Source organism: Oncorhynchus keta, chromosome 33, assembly GCF_023373465.1.
Source record: "Oncorhynchus keta strain PuntledgeMale-10-30-2019 chromosome 33, Oket_V2, whole genome shotgun sequence".
NCBI lineage: Eukaryota > Metazoa > Chordata > Actinopteri > Salmoniformes > Salmonidae > Oncorhynchus > Oncorhynchus keta.
In genome coordinates, this window is record NC_068453.1 from 14002726 (window position 1) to 14027397 (window position 24672).

Sequence of the window (24672 nt, forward strand, 5' to 3'; positions counted from 1 at the left end):
TCATGTTCAGAGCAGGATAATACTTAGGATCAAAACAGGGGTTGGCCTACAAATCATTCACCTGGAATGACATGCACAGATAGGCTTGTTATTACAATGGACTTGACATCCTTCAGTGGGTGTAATATACTGTCAGTTGTATTAAGGCATTCTGCTTCTCTCTTCATATCTTATCCCTGGTTGTGTTTGGAGGACAAATGCAGATTCCTCTATACAAGTCACAGCAAGAGACACAGGAGAGGCACACATCACAAATTATTTTATGAACAACAACACCCTGCAGTGTTTTTGTCCCCGAACCAAAAACACCAAACAACTCTATCCCAGTGTGTGTCTGTGTGTGTGTGTGTCATATTAAACACCAAACAACTCTATCCCAGTGTGTGTCTGTGTGTGTGTGTGTCATATTAAACACCAAACAACTCTATCCTAGTGTGTGTCTGTGTGTGTGTGTGTCATATTAAACACCAAACAACTCTATCCCAGTGTGTGTCTGTGTGTGTGTGTGTCATATTAAACACCAAACAACTCTATCCCAGTGTGTGTCTGTGTGTGTGTGTGTCATATAAACACCAAACAACTCTATCCCAGTTTGTGTCTGTGTGTGTGTGTGTCATACAAACCAAACAACCCAGTTTGTGTCTATCCCAGTGTGTGTCTGTGTGTCTGTGTGTGTGTCATATTAAACACCAAACAACTCTATCCCAGTTTGTGTCTGTGTGTGTGTGTGTCATATTAAACACCAAACAACTCTATCCCAGTGTGTGTCTGTGTGTGTGTGTGTCATATTAAAACAAACAACTCTAAACAAAACTCTATCCCAGTGTGTGTCTGTGTGTGTGTGTGTTTGTGTCATATTAAACACCAAACAACTCTATCCCAGTTTGTGTCTGTGTGTGTGTGTGTCATACTAAACACCAAACAACTCTATCCCAGTGTGTGTCTGTGTGTGTGTGTGTCATACTAAACACCAAACAACTCTATCCCAGTTTGTGTCTGTGTGTGTGTGTGTGTCATATTAAACACCAAACAACTCTACTTTGTGTCTATCCTAGTTTGTGTCTGTGTGTGTGTGTGTCATACTAAACACCAAACAACTCTATCCCAGTTTGTGTCTGTGTGTGTGTGTGTCATACTAAACACCAAACAACTCTATCCCAGTTTGTGTCTGTGTGTGTGTGTGTCATATTAAACATCCCAGTTAAACACCAAACAACTCTATCCCAGTGTGTGTCTGTGTGTGTGTGTGTCATATTAAACACCAAACAACTCTATCCCAGTGTGTGTCTGTGTGTGTGTGTGTCATATTAAACACCAAACAACTCTATCCCAGTGTGTGTCTGTGTGTGTGTGTGTCATATTAAACACCAAACAACTCTATCCCAGTGTGTGTCTGTGTGTGTGTGTGTCATATTAAACACCAAACAACTCTATCCCAGTGTGTCTGTGTGTGTGTGTGTCATATTAAACACCAAACAACTCTATCCCAGTGTGTGTCTGTGTGTGTGTGTGTCATATTAAACACCAAACAACTCTATCCCAGTTTGTGTGAGTGTGTGTGTCATATTAAACACCAAACAACTCTATCCCAGTGTGTGTGAGTGTGTGTGTGTCATATTAAACACCAAACAACTCTATCCCAGTGTGTGTGAGTGTGTGTGTGTGTCATATTAAACACCAAACAACTCTATCCCAGTGTGTGTGAGTGTGAGTGTGTGTGTGTGTGTGTCATATTAAACACCAAAGAACTGCCAACTAACAGTTTACACAACTCCATACACGCCAATATCACACTCAGCCTGGGTGTGTGCTGATGGGAGGATCATACACACACACACACACCGACATGCTCCTTCCACCCATCAGCTTACCTGATTGTAAAACTTAGCTTCCATCTGCTAACAAGTGGTATTTCTGTTCAGATTTTTATTTTTTACTTTTATTTATTTAATGTTTAAAATCTTTCCATGCTGGTAAGCTCTCCCAGGGAAAATATCTCCTGGTAATACGTGTCGGAGAAGACCTACAGCTATGCCAGGTTCCTCCGGAGACAGAAAGTGGAGGGGGAGACAAATATAGAGAGAGAGTCTTTAGGCAGCCCCTGTGCCTGTACAAGGGCAGGGGTGATGGAGAATGGGGTGTGCAATAATCACCAGGAACATAAAGACTCCCTACAGGTAGCTGTATTAAAACAATATCGTAGAGGTCAAGACGACAGAGGGAGCAGAGCTTTAGCTTTGCAGACACAGTATGCTTATTAAGAGGCAATAGGCAGGCTACATTCTTTGGTGTTTTAATAAACAGGGACACTGTCCTTGGGTGTGTTACACCCGACCGCACAAACAGACAGACACCTGCACATCAGCCAAGCCAACAACTGGCACCTCTCTGTGAAATGAGATGATACAAGTCGTTCCAGTGCTGCGCGGTGGCTGGGGTTGTGGTCTGATGCTGGTTTAATTAATCAGGTATGATAATGTAACCCGAGCCCGTCATATAGACAGTTGCCTGGAGGACTGTAGCAAAGCAGCCAACAGAAGCCAGGCCTCAACAACTTCCTCCTCTTGACAAACTTTATCACAACACAGCGTATTTTTAGCCTCTGTAAATCTCCACAGCCCAGATGACTTGGTATTGAAATAGCCCAGGTGAGTTGGAGACGCTGGACTGAAGAAATGTGTTGCTACTGAAGAAATGTGTTGCTACTGTCAGCCACCCAAATTCGTCATTACATCGGTCTCACTAAAGTTTAATAAAACAATTATAAACCAAAACCAGGGCTTGTATTTGCAAGTGTCTCCGAGTAGGAGTGCTGATCTTGGATCAGTTTGACCTTTTAAGTCACAATGAATATGATTATATTGCAAGGGGAGGGGGGGGGGCTGATCCTAGATCAGCACTCCTACTCAGAGATGCTTGATACCGTATATACAGCCACTGGTCCTTGACCACAGTGAGTTGGTCTGATCTTTCCCAGACCTGGGGTGGAGGGCTTGTCTGAAAGACTGAATTGGATCGGGAAGTCTCCACTGAGAACACCTCTTGGTGTTGTTTAGTGAGCAGTGCTCTGCTTTGGACTCCAGTCTGATTAATGGACCAGTCTTATTAGCTGTGGCTGAATAATGGGTGTTTGTGTGGAGAAGAGCCGTAGAGAGTAATATCTATGAGTCATATATCAGCTTGTTGGTTTCTCAAAAGGAAGCAAACATGCGCTCTGCTACAACCAAGGACGATGACTTAATTGTCAGTCCTACACTAGTCAAAACTAACGTTTAGCATAATTATAAGCATGTCTATGTATTGTGTGGGAGTGCACAGATCTGTGTGTATGACTATTCAGCAACCAACCTGATATCCTTACTGACACAGACCCTGTCACCTGTAACCCTATCAACCTGTCACCTGTAATCCTGTCACTCTGTCACCTGTAACCCTATCAACCTGTCACCCTGTCACCTGTAACCCTATCAACCTGTCACCTGTCACCCTGTCACCTGTAACCCTATCAACCTGTCACCTGTAACGCTGTCACCCTGTCACCTGTAACCCTATCAACCTGTCACCTGTAACCCTATCAACCTGTCACCTGTAACCCTGTCACCCTGTCACCTGTAACCCTATCAACCTGTCACCCTGTCACCTATAACCCTGTCACCCTGTAACCCTATCAACCTGTCACCTGTAACCCTATCAACCTGTCACCTGTAACCCTATCAACCTGTCACCTGTAACCCTATCAACCTGTCACCTGTAACCATATCAACCTGTCACCTGTAACCCTGTCACCTGTCACCTGTAACCCTATCAACCTGTCACCTGTAACCATATCAACCTGTCACCTGTAACCCTGTCACCTGTCACCTGTAACCCTATCAACCTGTCACCTGTAACCCTGTCACCCTATCAACCTGTCACCTGTAACCCTGTCACCTGTAACCCTGTAACCCTATCAACCTGTCACCTGTAACCCTATCAACCTGTCACCTGTAACCCTATCAACCTGTCACCTGTAACCCTATCAACCTGTCACCTGTAACCCTATCAACCTGTCACCTGTAACCCTATCAACCTGTCACCTGTAACCCTATCAACCTGTCACCTGTAACCATATCAACCTGTCACCTGTAACCCTGTCACTGTCACCTGTAACCCTATCAACCTGTCACCTGTAACCCTGTCACCCTATCAACCTGTCACCTGTCACCCTGTAACCTGTCACCCTGTAACCCTATCAACCTGTCACCTGTAGCCCTATCAACCTGTCACCTGTCACCCTGTAACCATGTCACCTGTAACCCTGTCACCTGTAACCCTGTCACCTGTAACCCTATCAACGTGTCACCTGTAACCCTGTTACCTGTAAACCTGTCACCCTATCAACCTGTCACCTGTAACCCTGTCACCTGTCACCCTGTCACCTGTAACCCTGTTACCTGTAACCCTGTCACCTGTCACCCTGTCACCTGTAACCCTGTTACCTGTAACCCTGTCACCCCATCAACCTGTCACCTGTAACCCTGTCACCCTGTAACCCTGTCACCCTGTCACCCTATCAATCTGTAACCTGTAACCCTGTCACCTGTCACCCTGTAACCCTGTCACCCTGTCACCTGTAACCCTATCAACTGTCACCCTGTCACTCTGTCACCTGTAACCCTGTCAACCTGTTACCTGTAACCTGTAACCCTGTCTGTCACCTGTCACCCTGTCACCTGTAACCCTGTCACCCTGTCACCTGTAACCCTATCAACTCTCACCCTGTCACCCTATCAACCTGTAACCCTGTCACCTGTCACCCTGTAACCCTGTCACCTGTAACCCTGTCACCTGTCACCTGTCACCCTGTCACCTGTCACCCTGTCACCTGTAACCCTGTCACCTGTCACCCTGTCACCTGTCACCCTGTCACCTGTAACCCTATCAACCTGTCACCTGTAACCCTATCACCCTGTCACCTGTAACCCTATCAACCTGTCACCTGTAACCCTATCAACCTGTCACCTGTAACCCTATCAACCTGTCACCTGTAACTCTGTCACCCTGTCACCTGTAACCCTATCAACCTGTCACCTGTAACCCTGTCACCCTGTCACCTGTAACCCTATCAACCTGTCACCTGTAACCCTGTCACCCTGTAACCATGTCACCTGTCACCCTGTCACCTGTAACCCTGTCAACCTGTCACCTGTAACCCTGTCACCTGTCACCCTGTCACCTGTAACCCTGTCACCCTGTCACCTGTAACCCTATCAACCTGTCACCTGTAACTCTGTCACCCTGTCACCTGTAACCCTATCAACCTGTCACCTGTAACCCTGTCACCCTGTCACCTGTAACCCTATCAACCTGTCACCGGTAACCCTGTCACCCTGTAACCATGTCACCTGTCACCCTGTCACCTGTAACCCTGTCAACCTGTAACCTGTCACCTGTCACCCTGTCACCTGTAACCCTGTCACCCTGTCACCTGTAACCCTATCAACTGTCACCCTGTCACCCTATCAACCTGTCACCTGTAACCCTGTCACCTGTCACCCTGTCACCTTGTCACCTGTCACCCTGTCACCTGTAACCCTATAAACCTGTCACCTGTAACCCTATCAACCTGTCACCTGTAACCCTATCAACCTGTCACCTGTAACCCTATCAACCTGTCACCTGTAACCCTGTCACCTGTAACCCTGTCACCTGTAGCCCTATCAACCTGTCACCTGTAACCCTGTCACCCTGTAACCATGTCACCTGTCACCTGTAACCCTATCAACCTGTCACCTGTAACCCTATCAACCTGTCACCTGTAACCCTATCAACTTGTCACCTGTAACCCTATCAACTGTCACCTGTAACCCTGTCACCCTGTCACCTGTAATCCTATCAACCTGTCACCTGTAACCCTGTCACCTGTCACCCTGTCACCTGTAACCCTATCAACTGTCACCCTGTCACCCTATCAACCTGTCACCTGTCACCCTGTAACCCTGTCACCCCGTCACCTGTCACCCTGTCACCCTATCAACCTGTCACCTGTAACCCTGCCACCTGTCACCCTGTCACCTGTAACCCTATCAACTGTCACCCTGTCACCTGTAACCCTGTCACCTTGTCACCTGTCACCCTGTCACCTGTCACCCTGTCACCTGTAACCCTGTAAACCTGTCACCTGTAACCCTGTCAACCTGTCACCTGTAACCCTATCACCTGTCACCTGTAACCCTGTCACCCTGTCACCCTGTCACCTGTAACCCTATCAACCTGTCACCTGTAACCCTGTCACCCTATCAACCTGTCACCTGTAACCCTGTCACCTGTAACCCTGTCACCCTATCACCCTGTCAACCCTGTCAACCTGTCACCTGTAACCCTGTCACCTGTAGCCCTATCAACCTGTCACCTGTAACCCTGTCACCCTGTAACCATGTCACCTGTCACCTGTAACCCTATCAACCTGTCACCTGTAACCCTATCAACCTGTCACCTGTAACCCTATCACCCTGTCACCTGTAACCCTATCAACCTGTCACCTGTAACCCTATCAACCTGTCACCTGTAACCCTGTCACCTGTCACCCTGTAACCTGTCACCCTATCAACCTGTGCCCTGTCACCCTGTAACCTGTCACCTGTCACCCTGTCACTGTTTAGACCCCCACCCACATAACCAGGTTGCATGTACACTGTTATTCCAGACAGAATATTTTCAAATGCTCCTGCAGTGTCCAGTCCTCCAACCCCCACTCTGTCCTAACTGTCATGTAGACACTGTCTATATTGTCCTTCAGTCCTTGGTGAGGGCATGGTCAGTGTTAACCCTGTCAACTGTCATGCAGACACTGTCTAACCCCATCAGTCCTGGTGAGGGCATGGTCAACCTGTCACCTGTAACCCTGTAGACACTATCATATTGTCCGTCAGTCACTCTGAGGGCATGGTCACCTGTTAACTCTGTCACCTGTAACCCTGTCATGTAGACACCTATATTGTCCTGTCAGTCCTGTAACCCATGGTCAACCTGTCAACTCTGTCCCCTAACCTGTCATGTAGACACTGTCTATATTGTCCCTGTAAGTCCTTGGTGAACCATGTCACCTGTAACCCTGTCAACTGTCATGTAGACAACCTGTCTACCCGTCAGTCCTGTGAGGGCATGGTCACCCTGTAACTCTGTCACCTGTCATGTCACTGTTTATTGTCCCCAGTCCTTGGTGAGGGCATAACCAGGTTAACTCTGTCCTAACTTCATGTCCAGACACTGAATATTTCCATCAGTCCTTGGTGAGGGCATGGTCAGTGTTAACCCCCACTCTGTCCTAACTGTCATGTAGACACTGTCTATATTGTCCTTCAGTCCTTGGTGAGGGCATGGTCAGTGTTAACTCTGTCCTAACTGTCATGCAGACACTGTCTATATTGTCCGTCAGTCCTTGGTGAGGGCATGGTCAGTGTTAACTCTGTCCTAACTGTCATGCAGACACTGTCTATATTGTCCGTCAGTCCTTGGTGAGGGCATGGTCAGTGTTAACTCTGTCCTAACTGTCATGTAGACACTGTCTATATTGTCCGTCAGTCCTTGGTGAGGGCATGGTCAGTGTTAACTCTGTCCTAACTGTCATGCAGACACTGTCTATATTGTCCGTCAGTCCTTGGTGAGGGCATGGTCAGTGTTAACTCTGTCCTAACTGTCATGCAGACACTGTCTATATTGTCCGTCAGTCCTTGGTGAGGGCATGGTCAGTGTTAACTCTGTCCTAACTGTCATGTAGACACTGTCTATATTGTTCATCAGTCCTTGGTGAGGGCATGGTCAGTGTTAACTCTGTCCTAACTGTCATGCAGACACTGTCTATATTGTCTGTCAGTCCTTGGTGAGGGCATGGTCAGAGTGACCCACTATGGTCCAGTTCATGGCAGTATCTCAAATGTCACCCTATTCCCTAGGAGCCCTGGTCCAATGTAGTGCACTATATAGGGAATAGATTGTCATGGGGCTCTAGTCAAAAGTAGTGCACTATATTGGGAATGGTACTATTTTTGGACAGCCCCCGTGTGTAAACAGTAGCATTACATACAATCTGTTTCTCCTCTCAGATATTGACGAGTGTTCCTTTGAGAGGACCTGTGACCACACCTGCGTCAACTACCCTGGCAGCTTCGACTGTGTCTGTCAGGAAGGATACACTCTTTACGGCCTCACACACTGCGGAGGTGAGTATAACACAGACATGCATGGGATTGCACGCACGCACGCACACACACGCACACACACACACACATACTTAGAAAGATATGGGAAAGAGATAGACAGGCAGCTCGGGAGAGGCACTGATAGAATTCATTGATTGACACAAAGTGAGAAGCCCTGAGAGACTGACAAGGAGGAAGAGAGAGTAAGAAAGAGAGGGGAGAGAGAGAAACAGAAAGAGAAAGAGTGTTTTCATTGTGTGTGTTGGTGAGGGGTGACCGAGCACGTGCAGACGGAGCTGCCGAAAACACACTCGCACCTCAGTTAGCCCTCCGTACCAGCGTCCCTGCCTGTGTGTGCATGTGTGTGTGTGGTACCTGTTTACACGCATGTCGAGCGGGGGCAGTAGGTGTGTGTGTGTTGTGATCCCACTTCACCTGGCCCTGTCTGACTGAAAGCCATGTTCTTCAGAGGTAGACTAAACAGGCCACTGTCTAAAGGGTGTTTCATTAGCAGTCAACAGATACCAGTCAGTCAGATATAGAGCACGGAGAGGACATGAGCTGTCTGTCTCACACTGATGACATCACACATTCAGACGTAGCACATGCTCTGTCTTGATGATGTCATTCTGAACTTTGATGATACCCAATCACGTATGTGTGCGCAGACGCGTACACACACACACACACACACACACACACACACCCCTCTGACTGTTTTCTATGTGGTTGTGTCTCAGACATAGATGAGTGCAGCATTAACAACGGGAGCTGTGAACACAGCTGTGTGAACACACAGGGAGGCTATGAGTGTCTGTGTCCGGCCGGTCAGAAACTCCACTGGAACAAGAAGGACTGCACCAGTAAGCACCTAAATGTCTACTGTGTGTGTGTGTGTCTTCTATACACATAGGAGAGTGTGTGTGAGTGTGCGTGTGTGTCATCGTTTTTGTGCTGTGACGGGTCGGTGGTTGTCACGGTGACGTGACCCTCTATGTTTCTCAGAGGCGGTGAAGTGTTTGGCCGACGGGAAACCAGCGCCGCGCGCCCAGCTCAGCTGTAACAAGAGAGGAGGGGTGGAGGTGTGCTCCCTCTCCTGTCCGTCCAACGCACTCTTCCTCGCAGGTACGTGGCTCAGTCCTACACACCCCAACACACACACACACCTTACAGCAAGGAGGAACTGTTTTACTCAAAGACCAAACCTTCACTCTTTCTCCCCAGCAGAATCCTAGCCTTTAACCTTGACTGTCCTCAATCTGCAATCTACACTCCCTCCTTCTCTGGTTAAACTACATTAATCCTCTACCTTCTCTGATCTGGACTGGTCTGGTGAGGTTTAGTCCCATGCGCTAGTATTCAGCTGACTCTTATCGATGACCAATGCCTGTGTAGCAGCGTGTTTACTGAGCTCCAGCCACTCCGCTTTCTCTGCTGCCCTCTAGAGGCCAAGGCCAGTCCTCACGCTGCTCTCCATTCAAGCAGAGCTCCACTGAAAGTTTCCCACTTGAATGAAGGGCTCAGATTAAAGAACTAATCTATCTACCTACCTACCTTTCTCAGTCACTGGCCAAAGGATCCATCAGGGGGCATTTCAGCTAAAAGTATTTCACTCAGTGAGTGATTTCGTCTGGTGTTGCCCCTAAGGCTATAAATGGCTATAAAGCTATTGGCTGTCAATGCAGGTGCCCTGGTCCTTCTGTGAATGTGCTTAACACAGACCAACATCTGTAAAACAATTACATTCTTTAATTGGGCCTGCCATATTTCTGTTGGGACTGTTTTGAGTAGACGTTTGGTTTGGCTGCTGTAGTGTGAGACTGATGGATAGCGCTCAAACACAAAGTGAAATAATATTGCTTTTTTATCTTTCTCGAGAATGTCTTAATTTTGGGGATATGGAAAGCTTTTAAATTCTTGTGGTTGCACTTGATTCACAGCCCACTTTATGAGCTCTGAAGTCTTCATCCCTCATTTGACTATCTAGATGTGTGTGTGTGTGTGTGTGTGTGTGTGTGTGTGTGTGTGTGTGTGTGTGTGTGTGTGTGTGTGTGTGTGTGTGTGTGTGTGTGTGTGTGTGTGTGTGTGTGTGTGTGTGTGTGTGTGTGCGTGCGTGCGTGCGTGCGTGCGTGCGTGTGCCTGTGTGTGCGAAAATTCATGAGTCAGCATAGATCTGTCATTCGGGTTCTGTAATAATTTCTCTACATCCATAAGGGAATGTGTATGTATGCACGTGTGTGTGTGTGTGTGACTGAGGTGTGTGTGAGTGTGTTTTCTTTTATGGCAGACTTCATATGGCAGTCTCTTGTAACTCTTAAATACTAGAGAAAGTGAGGCCATAGAAAACTAATAAAAGTATTTTACTCCTCCGCACTCCATCAGAACCTCAACTAGCCAAGAGAAACACTCACACACACACACAGACACACACACACACCCCCCAGGCGGTTAGCATAGCAGGGAGATTGGGTCACACTGCTCCTCAGACGGACCCCTCTATCACTTTGACAGCAATCCCATATTTCCTCATGTCCCATGTCACCCTGTCCCTCAGTTCTGTCAGTTTAATAGCCATAAACAAGTCAGCCAGTGGCAGAAGACAGGGATACTGCAAGCAGAGCTGGTCTAAATGGATCGACCTTGGATGGACTGGGTTGTAACTGACATGTACTTGTGTGTGTCCCGCCAGACTCTGAGAACAGCTACACACTAAGCTGTGGTGTGCCGGTGCAACCTGGGAAGGCACCGCAGAAGAGAAACGCCACCACCGCCCTGCTCACCTGTGCAGGTATGCAATGCATTAAGGTGCATTATGGGACATGTACTATGGGACAGAGATGTCATGCTTTGTTCAATATAAAGACATTTAACCATACCACTTCAGCTAAAACACACACATACCATGAGATCAGGGTCTCGCAGCTCGGTCATGACCTTGTAGCGTCGATGCAGTTGACATCTTTTCACTTCTCTCGTTGCCGTTGAGTTTAAATTCAATTTCTTCATTCCCTCCATCGGAATCTTCACTCCCCTGCCTTTGGTGCTCGCCATATCGTCACTCCTATATTTCCTTCAGCACTCTGTAGATTCTGGACAGGGAGAGGGCCCTCGCACGGCCAGAGGAATGCACTGAGAGGGAGAGAGAGAGAAAGAGGGAGAGGGGTGGAGAGGTAGATGGAGAGTGTGTGTGAGAGAGATAGAGATGGAGAGATATAAAGTCTCACCATCTGGCTGGGGGTGTGAGTGTTAAGTGATATGAAATACGGTTACGATGATGATGGTGGTGATGATGATGATGACGGTGACGATGATGGTGGTGACGATGATGATGGTTACGATGATGATGATCAAGACAGCTTATGTGGAGTCCCAAACCACTAAAAGCTCAGTCCATTCAGCGCCTCTGCTTTTCAGCAGCAAACTGGAGCCAGTGGTGTCCTGGTGAGTATGTTGTTAGTGGTTAATGGACAGAGCCACACACACAGCCCTTCATGGCCTCTCAGTGTGCTGTGTGTTTACCTGGCTCCGATCTCAATGTTCCTATCCACTCAGCGTACCCATAACCACACACACACACACGCACACACACACACACACACACACTGACCCTTGCGTGTCTCCAGCACCTCGTTAAAAGGACAGCCATCCCGACCACCCAATACATGACCGACAAACAGACACAAACACACACATTCCGTCTACAAGCCTCCCTGGTGTCGGCTGGACTGCTGATCGCCGGGACGATGTGGGTTTTTGGTTTTGCCTTTATTGCCAGAGAGACAGGCAGAGCGTGATGAAGCATTTGGCTGTGTTAGTTCCTCTCTGACCTAAAGTTCACCTCAACCAGGGAACACCAATAAAGGTGGCCTGGAGATGCGCTCTGAAGTGTGTTATCATGTGCCATGGGCAGTGGACCATCATTAAGGGCCCGGAGTTGGTCAGGTCAGGTGATCAGGATAAAACTCCTGTCCCTAATTATGATGTTATTCATAGGATGTCAAAAGGTCATTCATTAGTGTATATTTGTGTGTCTTTCTCCTTGATGTAAATGAAGATACGTTACCCCCGCCCATCAAGCAGAAGGCCCGCTTCAAGGTCAAAGATGCCAAGTGTCACCTGAGACCCAGGAACAAGGAAAAACACAGAGAGATGTCCAAGCCGAGCCTGCAAGGTAAATCCTGCTACTCCTAAATGACTGTACAAACTGTACTGTATAGCACAGGCTACTCCTAACTTAGAGTGTACAGCATCAAGTAATACAGACCGAACTAAGACTAAGAAGGTATACACGATGCAAGATACTGTAGCAGTAATAATAAACCAAGAGTTAGATGTGCCCTGAGCTGTGCCCTTACACCTGCCATAACTCCGAAACAAACAATACTAAACAATGCACAACAGCATCCTATCAACTTCCTCTTCTTATCTTCTTCCTCATCCTCCCCTTCTTCTTGTCAGGGGGTCCGCTCCCGTGTACTGACGACTGCCAGGTGACCTTTGTCAATCTGAAGTGTGACTCGTCCAAGAAACGGCGGCGTGGACGCAAGTCCCCTTCCAAAGAGGTTTCCCACATCACAGCTGAGTTTGAGATGGAGATGAAGGAAGCCTCAGGTCAGTGTGACTGTGCAACCTCAGGTCAGTGTGTGTGTGTGTGTGTGTGTGTGTGCTGATTGTAACCTATTTCTGTATGGGTGTGAGCAATGTGAGTTTTCTGTTATATCGAGTGTGTGTGCTTGTATATTCCTCTCTGCAGACTCGTGTAACGTGGAGTGTGTGAGGGAGCGTATGAAGCAGAGGTTACAGAGTGCCATGCGGACCCTGAGGAAGTCCATCAACAAGCAGCAGTTCTATATCCAGTTCTCTGGTACCGAGTACGAGGTGGCCCAGAAACCTGCACTGCACGTTGAGCAATGCAGCACCGGACAGGTCTTACGGGACGGCAAGTGTGGTGAGCATCCTGTGCAAGGCATCCTGGGATATGGAGTTGTTGTAGCTTACTGTTCCATGTGCAGGTAACTGCCAAAATAAAGAAAAACACTTGGGTAAATTAGGGATACAAAGTATATTGAAAGCAGGTGCTTCTGTACAGGTTTGGTTCCTGAGCAATTCCTAAACAATTAATATCCCATAATGCTTAAGGTCATGTATAAAAATGCTGGGCAGGCCCAGTTGCCCATTATGTTTTGTCTGCTATCGCAATGCCCCCATCCACAGGGGGGTCTGAGTGGTCGCCGAATAGTTTGATGCGCATGAAAACGATGTAAACTATATTCCATGACCGTCTCAGTCACCAGATCTCAACCCAATGGTGAATGTGCATAAAGATGGTTGCCCCATGTACTTACCACAAATACCTTTTTTGCTACGTTCGGCGTATTGTACATTACTCTCCTTTACTCCTTTTTTTTTGTATCGGTATAGGCCTACACGATCCCAATTCTAGCTCTAAGACGCCGGCAATTTGAAAAACGGGAAAAGTCGATTGTGCTGATTTACTGGCACATTGAACCAGGTCGCGCGCCGTAGTTTAAGAACTCTGTAGCTAAAAACAACGAGGTCGTAACTGAATTCCCCAGTCTTTATGCACCGCCATTGAACACTTAAGAGAGATTCTGGAGTGACTCCTGAGACATCGTTTTTCACCACCATCAACAAAACGCCAAATTATGGAAATTCTCATGGAAGAATGGTGTCGTATCCCTCCAGTAGAGTTCCAGACACTTCTAGAATCTATGCCAAGGTGCACTGAAGCTGCTCTGGTTTGTGGTAGTCCAACACCCTATTAAGACACTTTATGTTGGGGTTTACTTTATTTTGGCCTATACATCACAGCTGCAGTTTGACACAGTGTGTGTAGGCTAAAGCCAACTTCCGTCTCTGTTTATGCAGTGTATGTGGGATATACCATACCATGATATGCTAAACATGTCTCTCTCATCTCTCTTTCTCTGTGTGTATGTCTATCTCTCTCCCTGGCTCAGTGAGCTGTGGTGTGGGGACGTACTATAGTGGAGACCATGATCAGTGTATCGTGTGTCCCCCTGGTACATACCAGGACACAGTGGGCCAGCTGTCCTGTGAACCCTGCCCCAGCACCGAGGGACAGGGCATCGCCGGGGCCAAGAACGTCTCCCAGTGCGGAGGTGTGTGTGTGTGTGTGTGTGTGTGTGTGTGTGTGTATGTGTGTGTGTGTGTGTGTGTGTGTGTGTGTGTGTGTGTGTGTGTGTGTGTGTGTGTGTGTGTGTGTGTGTGTGTGTGTGTGTGTGTGTGCGCGCTTGTGGCAGTCTTATGTCCGCTGTGGTTTGGCACCACCCTGTGGTTATTAAACAGTATTCCAATTATATTGGAGACCATGGTCTGTTTCCCACTTTGTCCTCTAGATAGCAGCAAAGACCCAGGATTCCATAGATAGATCAGCCCGGCTAGCTCAGTCGGTAGAGCATGAGACTCTTAATCTCAGGGTCGTGGGTTCGAGCCCCACGTTGGGCGGTTCCTTTTGATTCACAAGGGATTTCATAACCTCACCAGCGGTACTCTGGAACTGACTCCATCTCATTAAACATTGAAGTTCTACTTCCAACATTATAGGTCAGTTGAAGAGATGTACGTTATAGAGCCTTGTAAAATCTCTTCCTCTCCCAGGCCAGTGTCCGCCTGGTCAGTCTTCGTCAGATGGGTTCCGTCCCTGTAACCCCTGTCCCCTGGGCTCCTTCCAGCCGGAGCCTGGACGTGTACTCTGCTTCCCCTGTGGAGGGGGCCTCATGACCAAGTACGAGGGCTCTGTCGCCTTCAGGGACTGTGAGGCCAAAGGTGAGAGAGAGAGAGAGAGAGAGAGAGAGAGAGAGAGAGAGAGAGAGAGAGAGAGAGAGAGAGAGAGAGAGAGAGAGAGAGAGAGTGTATTACTCTCATGTTTGTGTGTGTGTTTCTCTCCGTAGTCCACTGTGCTCCTGGACACCACTACAACTCCAGTAACCACCGCTGTATCCGCTGCCCAGCCGGTACCTACCAGTCAGAGTTTGGACAGAACTACTGCATCACCTGCCCTGGCAACACCACCACCGACTTTGACGGAGCCACGAACGTCTCTCACTGCAAGAGTAAGGCCAGTCTCCCATTAGTGCAGTGAATTATTTTAGTGTTGCACATGGTTAGAAGACTCAAATGACAAGTTGTCTTGGTGTGACACGTGCTAAAACATTTCAGTTCCCAGCATTGGGGAACATTCTGGCGCCCCCTGCGTGCTCCATGTCTATAGGCACATCACTGTTCATGGCAAACTGTTCACACAAGAGAATTTTGCAGGTTTAAAGCTTATTTCTTGCAATTCTACTCATTATGTCATGGGGTTCAAAGAAAATGTTTCAGTTTTGAAGCAAATTTTCTTGCAATCCTATACATTTTGCCATGTCTAATGTGTATTCATGTGATGTTTGAGTGACAAAGAAATGACAACAATATCTGTGGACTAAAAAACCTAAATATAAAGACAAATAGCTGACATGGGCTAGTTGATCTGGACATTTCTGACAAGTTATAAATAGCTCTCTGAGGTATGTAATGACTGACATGACAAGAGGAACTGATAATGCACTAACCAATTTAGACATGTTACCTTGTGCATTCTACTATTACAAAAAAAGAAGAAGCACTGATCTAAGCTATAAACATGTTCCTTGCTGCTAAATTAGTTCAATTCAAAGCCATAGTCTCCAGTGCTTCCTGACTCATCCAAGTCTCTTCTCCCTGTCTTAGACCAGGTGTGTGGCGGTGAGCTGGGGGACTTTACAGGCTTTATTGAGTCTCCTAACTACCCCGGGGACTACCCGTCCAATGTAGACTGTATCTGGACCATCAACCCCCCTCACAAGAGACGCATCCTCATCGTGGTGCCTGAGATCTTCCTCCCCATCGAAGACGAGTGTGGAGATGTGCTCGTCATGAGGAAGAGTGGTACGCACAACCAGGAAATCATTACTGTGCCAGCCAATCAGACAGCATGATATTTAATTTCATCAGCTAGCCAGGCAATTAGATTGTTACATTATTGTAGTTAGTCTATCTTGCTATCTTAATATTCATCAAGTATTATTTCAACTCTTGGTTGGTTCACCTGTCTGTCAATTAAATGTAGCCCCTCCCTCTTCGTCCCTTAGCCCTGCCCACCTCCATCACCACCTATGAGACGTGTCAGACGTACGAGCGGCCAATCGCCTTCACCTCCCGCTCCCGCAAGCTCTGGATCCAGTTCAAGTCCAATGAGGGCAACAGTGGCAAGGGCTTCCAAGTCCCCTATGTCACCTACGATGGTCAGTCTGCTGTAACTTCTACACTTCTAAGCTGCTCAGACTCCCTAACATTCAACAGTGCCTTATTAAGTCAACTATAATGTACAGTGTGACATGGTGTGTTTGATGGTGGAATCTTAATAAACTTTTTGTGTCAGCTGAGTAATGTAACCCTGTGTTTCTTCCTGTATGTTGTTTTGTAGAGGACTACCAGCAGCTGATAGAGGACATTGTCCGAGACGGCAGACTCTACGCATCAGAGAATCACCAAGAGATACTGAAAGTAAACAACTCTTCATTATGTCCCATTACTGTGTATTATATATTGTAATTAATAAATAATACTATACAGTGTATAGTATATTATCTTCACTGATAACTCCTGCTCTCTGTCTCTCCCTCCCTCCCTCCCCCTCTCCTCCCTGCAGGATAAAAAACTGATCAAAGCCCTGTTTGATGTTCTGGCTCACCCCCAGAACTACTTCAGGTACACTGCACAGGAGTCCAAAGACATGTTCCCCCGCTCATTCATCAAACTGCTGCGCTCCAAAGTCACACGGTTCCTACGGCCGTACAAATAAGCTGCTACGCCCCCTGTCTGTTACCCAGACGCTTACCCTACTCCCCATTTCCACCATCTACTCCTCCCGACCCTTCACCTACGTCCTTACCCTGTCAACATCCCCATGTGTCTTCTAATCCCTACGTCTATACCCCTACATCTCTCCTACACCGCCCCCCGCCAATCTATCCCTCTCTTCTACACCCTCTACTCTGAAACACTTCTCTTGCACCCCCAACCCTACCCAGAGTTCCTCCTGAATCGCAATCCCAGCATTCTCTGCACAGGAACAGAGAACCATCTCTTCCTCTTTTGTCTTTTTTCCCCCTGCAGTCCTTGTTTTAACTTTCCAGCTTTTCCCCTGTAATTCTGTTTTGGTTTGTTTTTGTGTTGTTGTTGTTGTTTTGGTTATATTTATATGTGTTAGAACTTGCAGAAGCCCACAACATGGATGTTTGATATATATGTACGTACAGACATGTTGGCTACAAGTAAAATGTATGTGTATCTATGTACGTATGTATATTTGTGTTTGTGTGAACATACGTATGTGCACGTAGATGTGCACGCAGATGGTGTGCGAGAGTGATGTCACACGCAGGTACATAGATGTATCTTTATTTTGTTATTTTAAAAGGCCCCTGGCGTGCACAAAAAAATGATTGGTGCACTTATATCATATTCTGCATCAACATTTTCACATGGGAAATTAAGACATTTCTGATTTCGGCATCCCAGACAATTCCACCTCAAACTGAGTACAGTGAACGAATAAGTTTGATTTTCCAAAAAGTCACTTTTCTTTAAAGATATATAACAAGATGAAAAAACTACCTGCAAGTAACAGTCGTTGCTATAGAGAGTATTGTATGTGATGTAACTAATATTTGGAACTTTAATTGCACTTGAATTTTATATTGTGAACTGTAGAAAAAAAAATCTAAGTTACATTTTTCCTTATGTTTTGTGTTGTATAGAAATGTATTACCTTGGTTGTAGCAAAGAGAGAGACAAAAATATGTCCCGTTTTGTTCTCACCACAAGAAAAAACCCAGCGTTCAATTGTTTAGACAGACACCATCAAATCCACACATTTGGCCTGAAAAGCAGTATTCCCAGTAAGTAATAATTTAAAGGGAAATGTCCTTAACGACCCACTACTATTTTAGTTGTGGGTGTGCTCCCATCTCCTAACTCTGCCTCATCCCTTTAAGACTCTCCTGACTAGCTGCCAGAGAAAAGGGGTGTTTTGTGTAAAGCTTCTTATATGATGGCACTAAGTGCACACTCAAAACCACCTGCTTTTTACGAGTGTCCACTCTCAATCCGTCCTATTTGGACTTCTCACAGTTTATGTAAGTCATCAACCTAGACTGTTGATTTAATATCTGTAACAAATATGTTAGTTTGTTTATATTTCTGCACAATGCAAGTGGAGAAAATATGTATTGTATGATGACGAGACTGTTGATTTGGAGGTGAATGTAGTAGCAGAGAGACAGAGGTCTGTTTGAAAGTATTGTGATGTCTATGAGAGTATCTGTATGTACATAGCACTTGCAACTGTAACCATAACCCAGAAAGCGCCCCAACTGACCTCAACTCGTCAAATGTTCTGACAAAATACACTTTCATTGTTCTCCCCCTTGTAACACTCTCCCAGCAGAGTCCGTTTAAGCAATAAGGCCCTGAGCTGTGGTATATTGGCAATATACCACAAACCCCTGAGGTGCCTTATTGCTATTATAAACTGGTTACCAATGTAATTACAGCAGTACAACAACAAAAAATCTGTCATACCCGTGGCATATGGTCTGATAAACCACGGCTGTCAGCCTATCACAAGTTTATAATTGCCTATACAGCACATCTATTACAGACCTATTAAACTGCTACTACACGGTTATAAACAAATTAAATTATTTGTGCTGGACACAAGGATGATAAGCATAATTATATGGCTTGTATCTTCTAACCTATAGGCCATATACTGAAGGCCACTGATATGGGATCAGAAATAGTCATTCATTCATAAAGTCTGCTTTGTGCCCTAGCACTGATCCAGAACCTGTTCATTCCAGTCTAATCGTAACCCCCATTGTTGTGTGTAGAGTTGTGTCAGAAAATTTTACTAGTCGTCAAATCAAAGCTCATTGGAGGAGGTGGTCTGGGGGAGGGACCTTGCAAACTCTCCTCCAATGAGCTTTGAGTGGAATTGAGCTAACAAGGGCGGAGGAAGCATGGATTTGACAGCTAAAGTTTTCAGATACAACCAAGGTGTTTGTCCACTCAGTCCACTCAAAATGGTTGTCACCTGCAGAGGTGTAGCTAATGTTGGTACAGTGCACCCACTTTCTGTTGAGGGATGTTTTGGGCGTTTAGTGTGTTTGATGATGATGATGATGATGATGATGATGATGATGATGATGATGAAAATCGGTATGAAATGCAACATTTTTTATGATTGACTTTTCCTGAGAATGTATTCTATTGTGTGTGTGTGTGTGTGTGTGTGTGTGTGTGTGTGTGTGTGTGTGTGTGTGTGTGTGTGTGTGTATGTGTGTGTGTGTGGGTGTGTGAGAGACAGTGTGATATAGAAAGAGTGCATGTTCTGTGTATGTGTGTGAGAGAGTGAGACAGTGTGTGTCAGTGTGTGAGTAGCTTGTGAGATCGAGGTGGAGAAAGAGAGATATTGTATGTAGGTACTTTAGTCCATTTTATAGAGGGATAATTTTAACGCTTGTGTTAGTCGGTTGTATGTACCCAAAGAGAGAAACTGTATCACAGTGTTTTGCCATTGTTTGGTCCATGAAAATCCAGTAAAGAACCAATTCAAATAAACAGTAGCAGAAAAACAACTCCACCATGCTCTGTGATCTTCCCTTGCCACACTTTACTTTGCACTTTTCCATATTATCTAGCATCTTTTGTCTCCATGGGTGACTGCAGGGCACCTTACACACACTGAAATATGTTTCCTGAAAATGTAGCTGGCTGAATTCACATCACAGCCAAGTTAGCATTGTTGTTTCTTACAGTAGCTGCAGCATTAAATGAGTCTGACAGCCAAATCTGGTGATTTCTTTTGAACTTTACAGGACTTTATCAATGCTGAGAATCTCCAGGCAAATGAGAGAGTGGCAAATGTGTAGATAAGGCCTTATCTTCATGCCTCTCCTATTTTCTTACAATATTTCTCTTTCGGCACCGGCATCCATTTTTAAAGTTCATTGTGTATTAATTAATGAATTAAGTCAGAGTTTAGATTGAGGACATCTAGTTTGTTTTTCATTGACTTTAGCTTCTTATTTTAAATTGTGTTTTCAAGAGTAGTTGAGTTTAGTAATAGGCCCAAGTCTCCAAAGACAACAAATGTTTAACCAGGCAGTGGCGCATTTACACAAATTATAAAGACATCGGCTATGAATAAGAATGTGTTTTCATAGTATTTTTTTGCAACTGTATTCTGTTGAAAATAATTAAATGTTCCCCTGAAGCCAAGGTCAGTTGGGTTGCAGATCCATCATGTAATCTTGCATTATTCCAGAACTAGCACACCCGATTCAAATAGCCTAATGATTAGTTGACCAACTTGACTCAAGTGTACTTGTACTACAATACATAAAAGTCAGTGGAACTGGCTTGGGGTAAACTAATCCAGAAGAGGTTTGAGAAACACAGGGCTATGGTAAGGATGAAACTAGGCCAGATGTGAAAATATAAAGTAAAATGTATGTATTTTATCACCACATCGATGGTTCTACATTGGTCTTAAAGAAATGCAGTTTAATTCTGCATCTGTGGTAGATGAAATGATAGAAAAAACAGAAACGAATCTCTGATATTGTACAGCTCAAACTGTCTGTCAGACATGAATTGATTTGTGCTCAGACCTCCCCTTCGCACATTGAGCTGTTCATCCAACAGAAGGCTCCAGAACATATCAGGGAGAGGCGGGAAAACACAGAGCTCGAGCACATTCAGCACAAGAGGCGGGAGATGAAGTGTTTCTGGGAGAGCCAAAGCGCAAACCTGAGCACCACGCGCTGCACTTTCAAACCGACCAGCGCAGCTCGCTAGCTGCTCCCCCCTCCGCCGTCCGCTCCTCTATCAGACCCACGGCACTTCACTGGTTCATCCCTAACCGGACAGGCTCAGCTCATCCGACGGGGAGACCGGGCGAACCCAGGTAGGTTTGGTGCGGCGGTGTCTGTTTGCTTGCAAATTGGTGTTGCCAATGTTTTGTGTCGCAGGCTACAGGATTAGTAGGATGACAATCCGAAACAGATTTTGGATTTCAATTCTATTCTAATGTGTATTTTTTTTCTGTCGGAAATGTGTTTTACTTCACGTAGCCTAATGTCTAGTATATCTAGTCCAAGATGTGGATCACTCTCTTCTCTGTGTTAGGTTGTCCACCAGAATGCTTTCATGATGTACAGTGAATTCGGAAAGTATTCACACCCCTTGACTTTTTACACATGTTGTTACAGCCTGAGTTTAAAATGGATTAAATATATATTTTGGGGGGAGCACTGGTCTACAATGTCAACGTGCAATTATGTTTTTCGACATTTTTACAAATTAATAAAATATGAAAAGCTGAAATGTCTTGAGTCAATAAGTATTCAACTCCTTTCTTATGGCAAGCCTAAATAAATGCAGGAGTAAATTTACTTAACAAGTCACATAATAAGTTGCATGGACTCACTCTGTGTGCAGTAATAGTGTTTAACATTATTGTTGAATGACTACCTCATCTCTGTGTCCCACACATACAACTATCTGTAAGGTCCCTCAGTCGAGCAGTGAATTTCAAACACTGATTCAACCAGGAAGACCAGGGATGTTTTCCAATGCCTCTCAAAGATGGGGACCTATTGGTAGATGGGTAAAAAAAAAACATTGCATATACTTTTGAGAATGGTGAAGTTATTAATTACTCTTTGGATGGTGTATCAATACACCCAGTCACTACAAATATATGGACATCCTTCCTAACAAACTCAGTTGCCGGAGAGGAAGGAAACTGCTCAGGGATTTCTACCCATGAGGCCAATGGGGACTTTAAAACAGTTACAGAGTTGAATGGCTGTGATAGGAGAAAACTGAGGATGGCGCAACAACATTGTAGTTACTCCACAATACTAACCTAATTGACAGTGCGAAAAGACAGAAGCCTGTACAGAATAAACATATTCCAAAACATGCATCGTGTTTGGAACAAGGCAATACTGAAAAAATGTGGCAAAGTAATTCACTTTTTGTCCGGAATACAAAGTGTTATGTTTGGGGCAAATCCAATACAACACATTATTGAGTACCACTCTCCATATTTTCAAGCATAGTGGTGGCTGCATCATGTTATGGGTATGATTGTAATTGTTTAGGACAGGAGTTTTTCAGGATAAAAAAAATAAACGTAATAGAGCTTACCAAGATTACAGTGAATGTTCCTGAGTGGCCGAGTTACAGTTTTGACTTAAATCTACTCAAAAATCTATGGCAAGACCTGAAAATGGTTGTCTAGCAATGATCAACAACCATTTTGAAAAGAATAATGGGCAAATGTAGCACAATCCAGGTGTGGAAAGCCCAGAAAGACTCACAGCTGTAATCTGTGAGTGTTGTGTTGTCTCGCTTGTTGTGATATGTGTTCTGTCCTATATTTATATCGTATTTATATATTAATCCCAGGCCCCGCAGGAGGCCTTTTGGATTTTGGTAGGCCGTCATTGTAAATAAGAATTTGTTCTGAACTGACTTGTTTAGTTAAATGAAGTTTAAATAAAAATTTACAAAATAATCGCTGCCAAAGGGGCTTCTACAAAGTATTCACTCAGGGGTGTGAATACTTATGTAAATGTGATATTTCTGTATTTCATTTTCAATAAATTTGGAAAAATTTGGAAAAACATGTTTTCACTTTGTGATCATGGGGTATTTGAATTAAGGCAGTAACACAACAAAATGTGGAATAAGTCAAGGGTATATGAATAATTTCTGAAGGCAATGTAAAACATTTATCTGTGTTTGATGCTAGATCCAAATAGCAGAACCACCATGCCCAAATCCCCCGATGACAACGGAACCGAGTCTTAGTACCAATGCACCCTTCTGCTCTCATTCACTCAGCTGCATAGTCTATATCTATCTGGTCAATGTCACGATCAAATTTCAAGTGGTTGGTGACAGTTTATTTGGGGTCCTAAATACAACTAATACCAAAAAAGCAATGTCTTACATATATAGTTTTCATTTGAACAGTTTACAATATTATTAACATTAAGAAAGACAAAGACAACTATTTAATCTCCATGCCTTTGTGTTTTGTTGACAATACTCTACTAAACTACACAAAATAGCCTTCTGAAGTAGGCTAACACCCAAGAATAAAGGCTTGACATTATATCTGATTTGATTGATTTGTTTGCAATTTAGTTTAGTAACATTTAGTCAGATAACTAGACAAAATTCAAATATAATGAAAATTATTGTGAAAACAAGAAACCAAACCTTCATATTAAATGTCTCAATTAGAGAGACAAATCAACTGCTTGTTTATGCGAGATTGCTTGGAAGTGGCTCTTGATTGTCTTATTAATCAGATGTGAATTACTTTGTCAAATTTAGATTTTGTAATGTTTGTTCTCTTCATTTGACAGAGTGGTTCTCATGTAATGGCTGTGTCCCTCTATCACTATGCTAGCATGGGACAGGTGTGAATGCTGCCAATGCCTTGTCAAATTCAAATTGAGCCAGACGTGCACACTCAGTGCTGTATGCTATAGCCTTGTAGGCATCTGTCATAACCTGTCAACAGGACTTGTAGCCTACACACACATATATATACATACACATACACAGTCCATTTTTTACACAGCATAAAGAATCTAACCAACATACATGACTAATGGTGTGTGTCCGTACCAGGGCGTGGAATAGCCTACGAGTGAAACGAAGGAACATTGTCGCACAATTTTATGGGACTGCTTCTCACAGTCGTTAAATCTGAGTGTCTGTCATCTGTGCCAAAGAAGAGAGTGCATCAATCAATTCCACCTCACGCCTATTCATTTATCAAACCGTCCCTCTTCACCATGTTCTCTGCTACATCTTTCTTCATCATTCTTCATGTAGTCAAGGTCCTGTTCATGTTAATACGGCCCGTTCCCTTTGTTCCTAGTGCCAGTGTAATCCTCTTCTATTCTCACTGCGTACCATGCTCTCAGCATCTGCCAATGCACCCTTCTGCTCTCATTCACTCAGTGTGAGGACTTCTGGCACTGCCACACACACACACACACACACACACACACACACACACACACACACACACACACACACACACACACACACACACACACACACACACACACACACACACACACACACACACACACACACACACACACATATATATACATGCATGGACACACACAAGAGTATGCCTGTGTGAGTCATGGTGTTAAGTGTGTGTAATTATGAAATGGTGTGTGGCCGTTTTCACATGAATGAGGTGGCACACTGACATAGCAGCATAATCCAGGATAAATCCAGCTCCCCCACTCATCCCCAAATGATCACCCTCCTTTCTCCTTACATCCCTCCCTCACCATCTCACCATCTCACCATCTTTCAGGAT

The 24672-nt window shown here is 45.0% G+C and overlaps 2 protein-coding genes, 1 long non-coding RNA gene and 1 other non-coding gene across 13 annotated transcripts in view; 3 read left to right on the top strand and 1 right to left on the bottom strand.

Moving 5' to 3' along the window:
* Positions 1 to 19885, top strand: part of LOC118372254 (signal peptide, CUB and EGF-like domain-containing protein 1) — a 147211-nt gene extending 127326 nt beyond the window's left edge. For 3 of the 5 annotated variants that reach the window (XM_052492015.1, XM_052492017.1, XM_052492018.1), the window contains 14 exons: positions 8085 to 8201; positions 8921 to 9043; positions 9186 to 9305; positions 10870 to 10968; positions 12235 to 12351; positions 12639 to 12815; positions 12934 to 13128; positions 14162 to 14323; positions 14823 to 14990; positions 15116 to 15277; positions 15933 to 16130; positions 16334 to 16486; positions 16669 to 16748; positions 16894 to 19885. In XM_052492015.1, the coding sequence (XP_052347975.1) occupies positions 8085 to 8201; positions 8921 to 9043; positions 9186 to 9305; positions 10870 to 10968; positions 12235 to 12351; positions 12639 to 12815; positions 12934 to 13128; positions 14162 to 14323; positions 14823 to 14990; positions 15116 to 15277; positions 15933 to 16130; positions 16334 to 16486; positions 16669 to 16748; positions 16894 to 17046 (2024 nt within the window). In that variant the 3' untranslated portion in view covers positions 17047 to 19885. The remainder of the gene's footprint in view (positions 1 to 8084; positions 8202 to 8920; positions 9044 to 9185; positions 9306 to 10869; positions 10969 to 12234; positions 12352 to 12638; positions 12816 to 12933; positions 13129 to 14161; positions 14324 to 14822; positions 14991 to 15115; positions 15278 to 15932; positions 16131 to 16333; positions 16487 to 16668; positions 16749 to 16893) is intronic. The other 2 variants (XM_052492016.1, XM_052492019.1) reach the window with 1 other exon arrangement.
* LOC127914607 (uncharacterized) lies at positions 4593 to 6771 on the bottom strand. The gene is made up of 3 exons (XR_008089020.1): positions 6446 to 6771; positions 5994 to 6017; positions 4593 to 4750 (listed from the first exon to the last, which is right to left on the bottom strand). It is a non-coding gene; the product is annotated as an uncharacterized LOC127914607 (long non-coding RNA).
* On the top strand, positions 14597 to 14669 carry trnak-cuu (transfer RNA lysine (anticodon CUU)). Its single transcript has one exon. It is a non-coding gene; the product is annotated as a tRNA-Lys (tRNA).
* Positions 19886 to 20947: 1062 nt separating the features above from the next.
* The window catches only part of mpped1 (metallophosphoesterase domain containing 1), a 45635-nt gene continuing 41910 nt past the window's right edge, over positions 20948 to 24672 (top strand). For all 6 annotated transcript variants that reach the window (XR_008089017.1, XR_008089013.1, XR_008089014.1 and 3 more), the window contains exon 1: positions 20948 to 21216. The gene's annotated coding sequence lies outside the window, so the exon portion shown is untranslated. The remainder of the gene's footprint in view (positions 21217 to 24672) is intronic.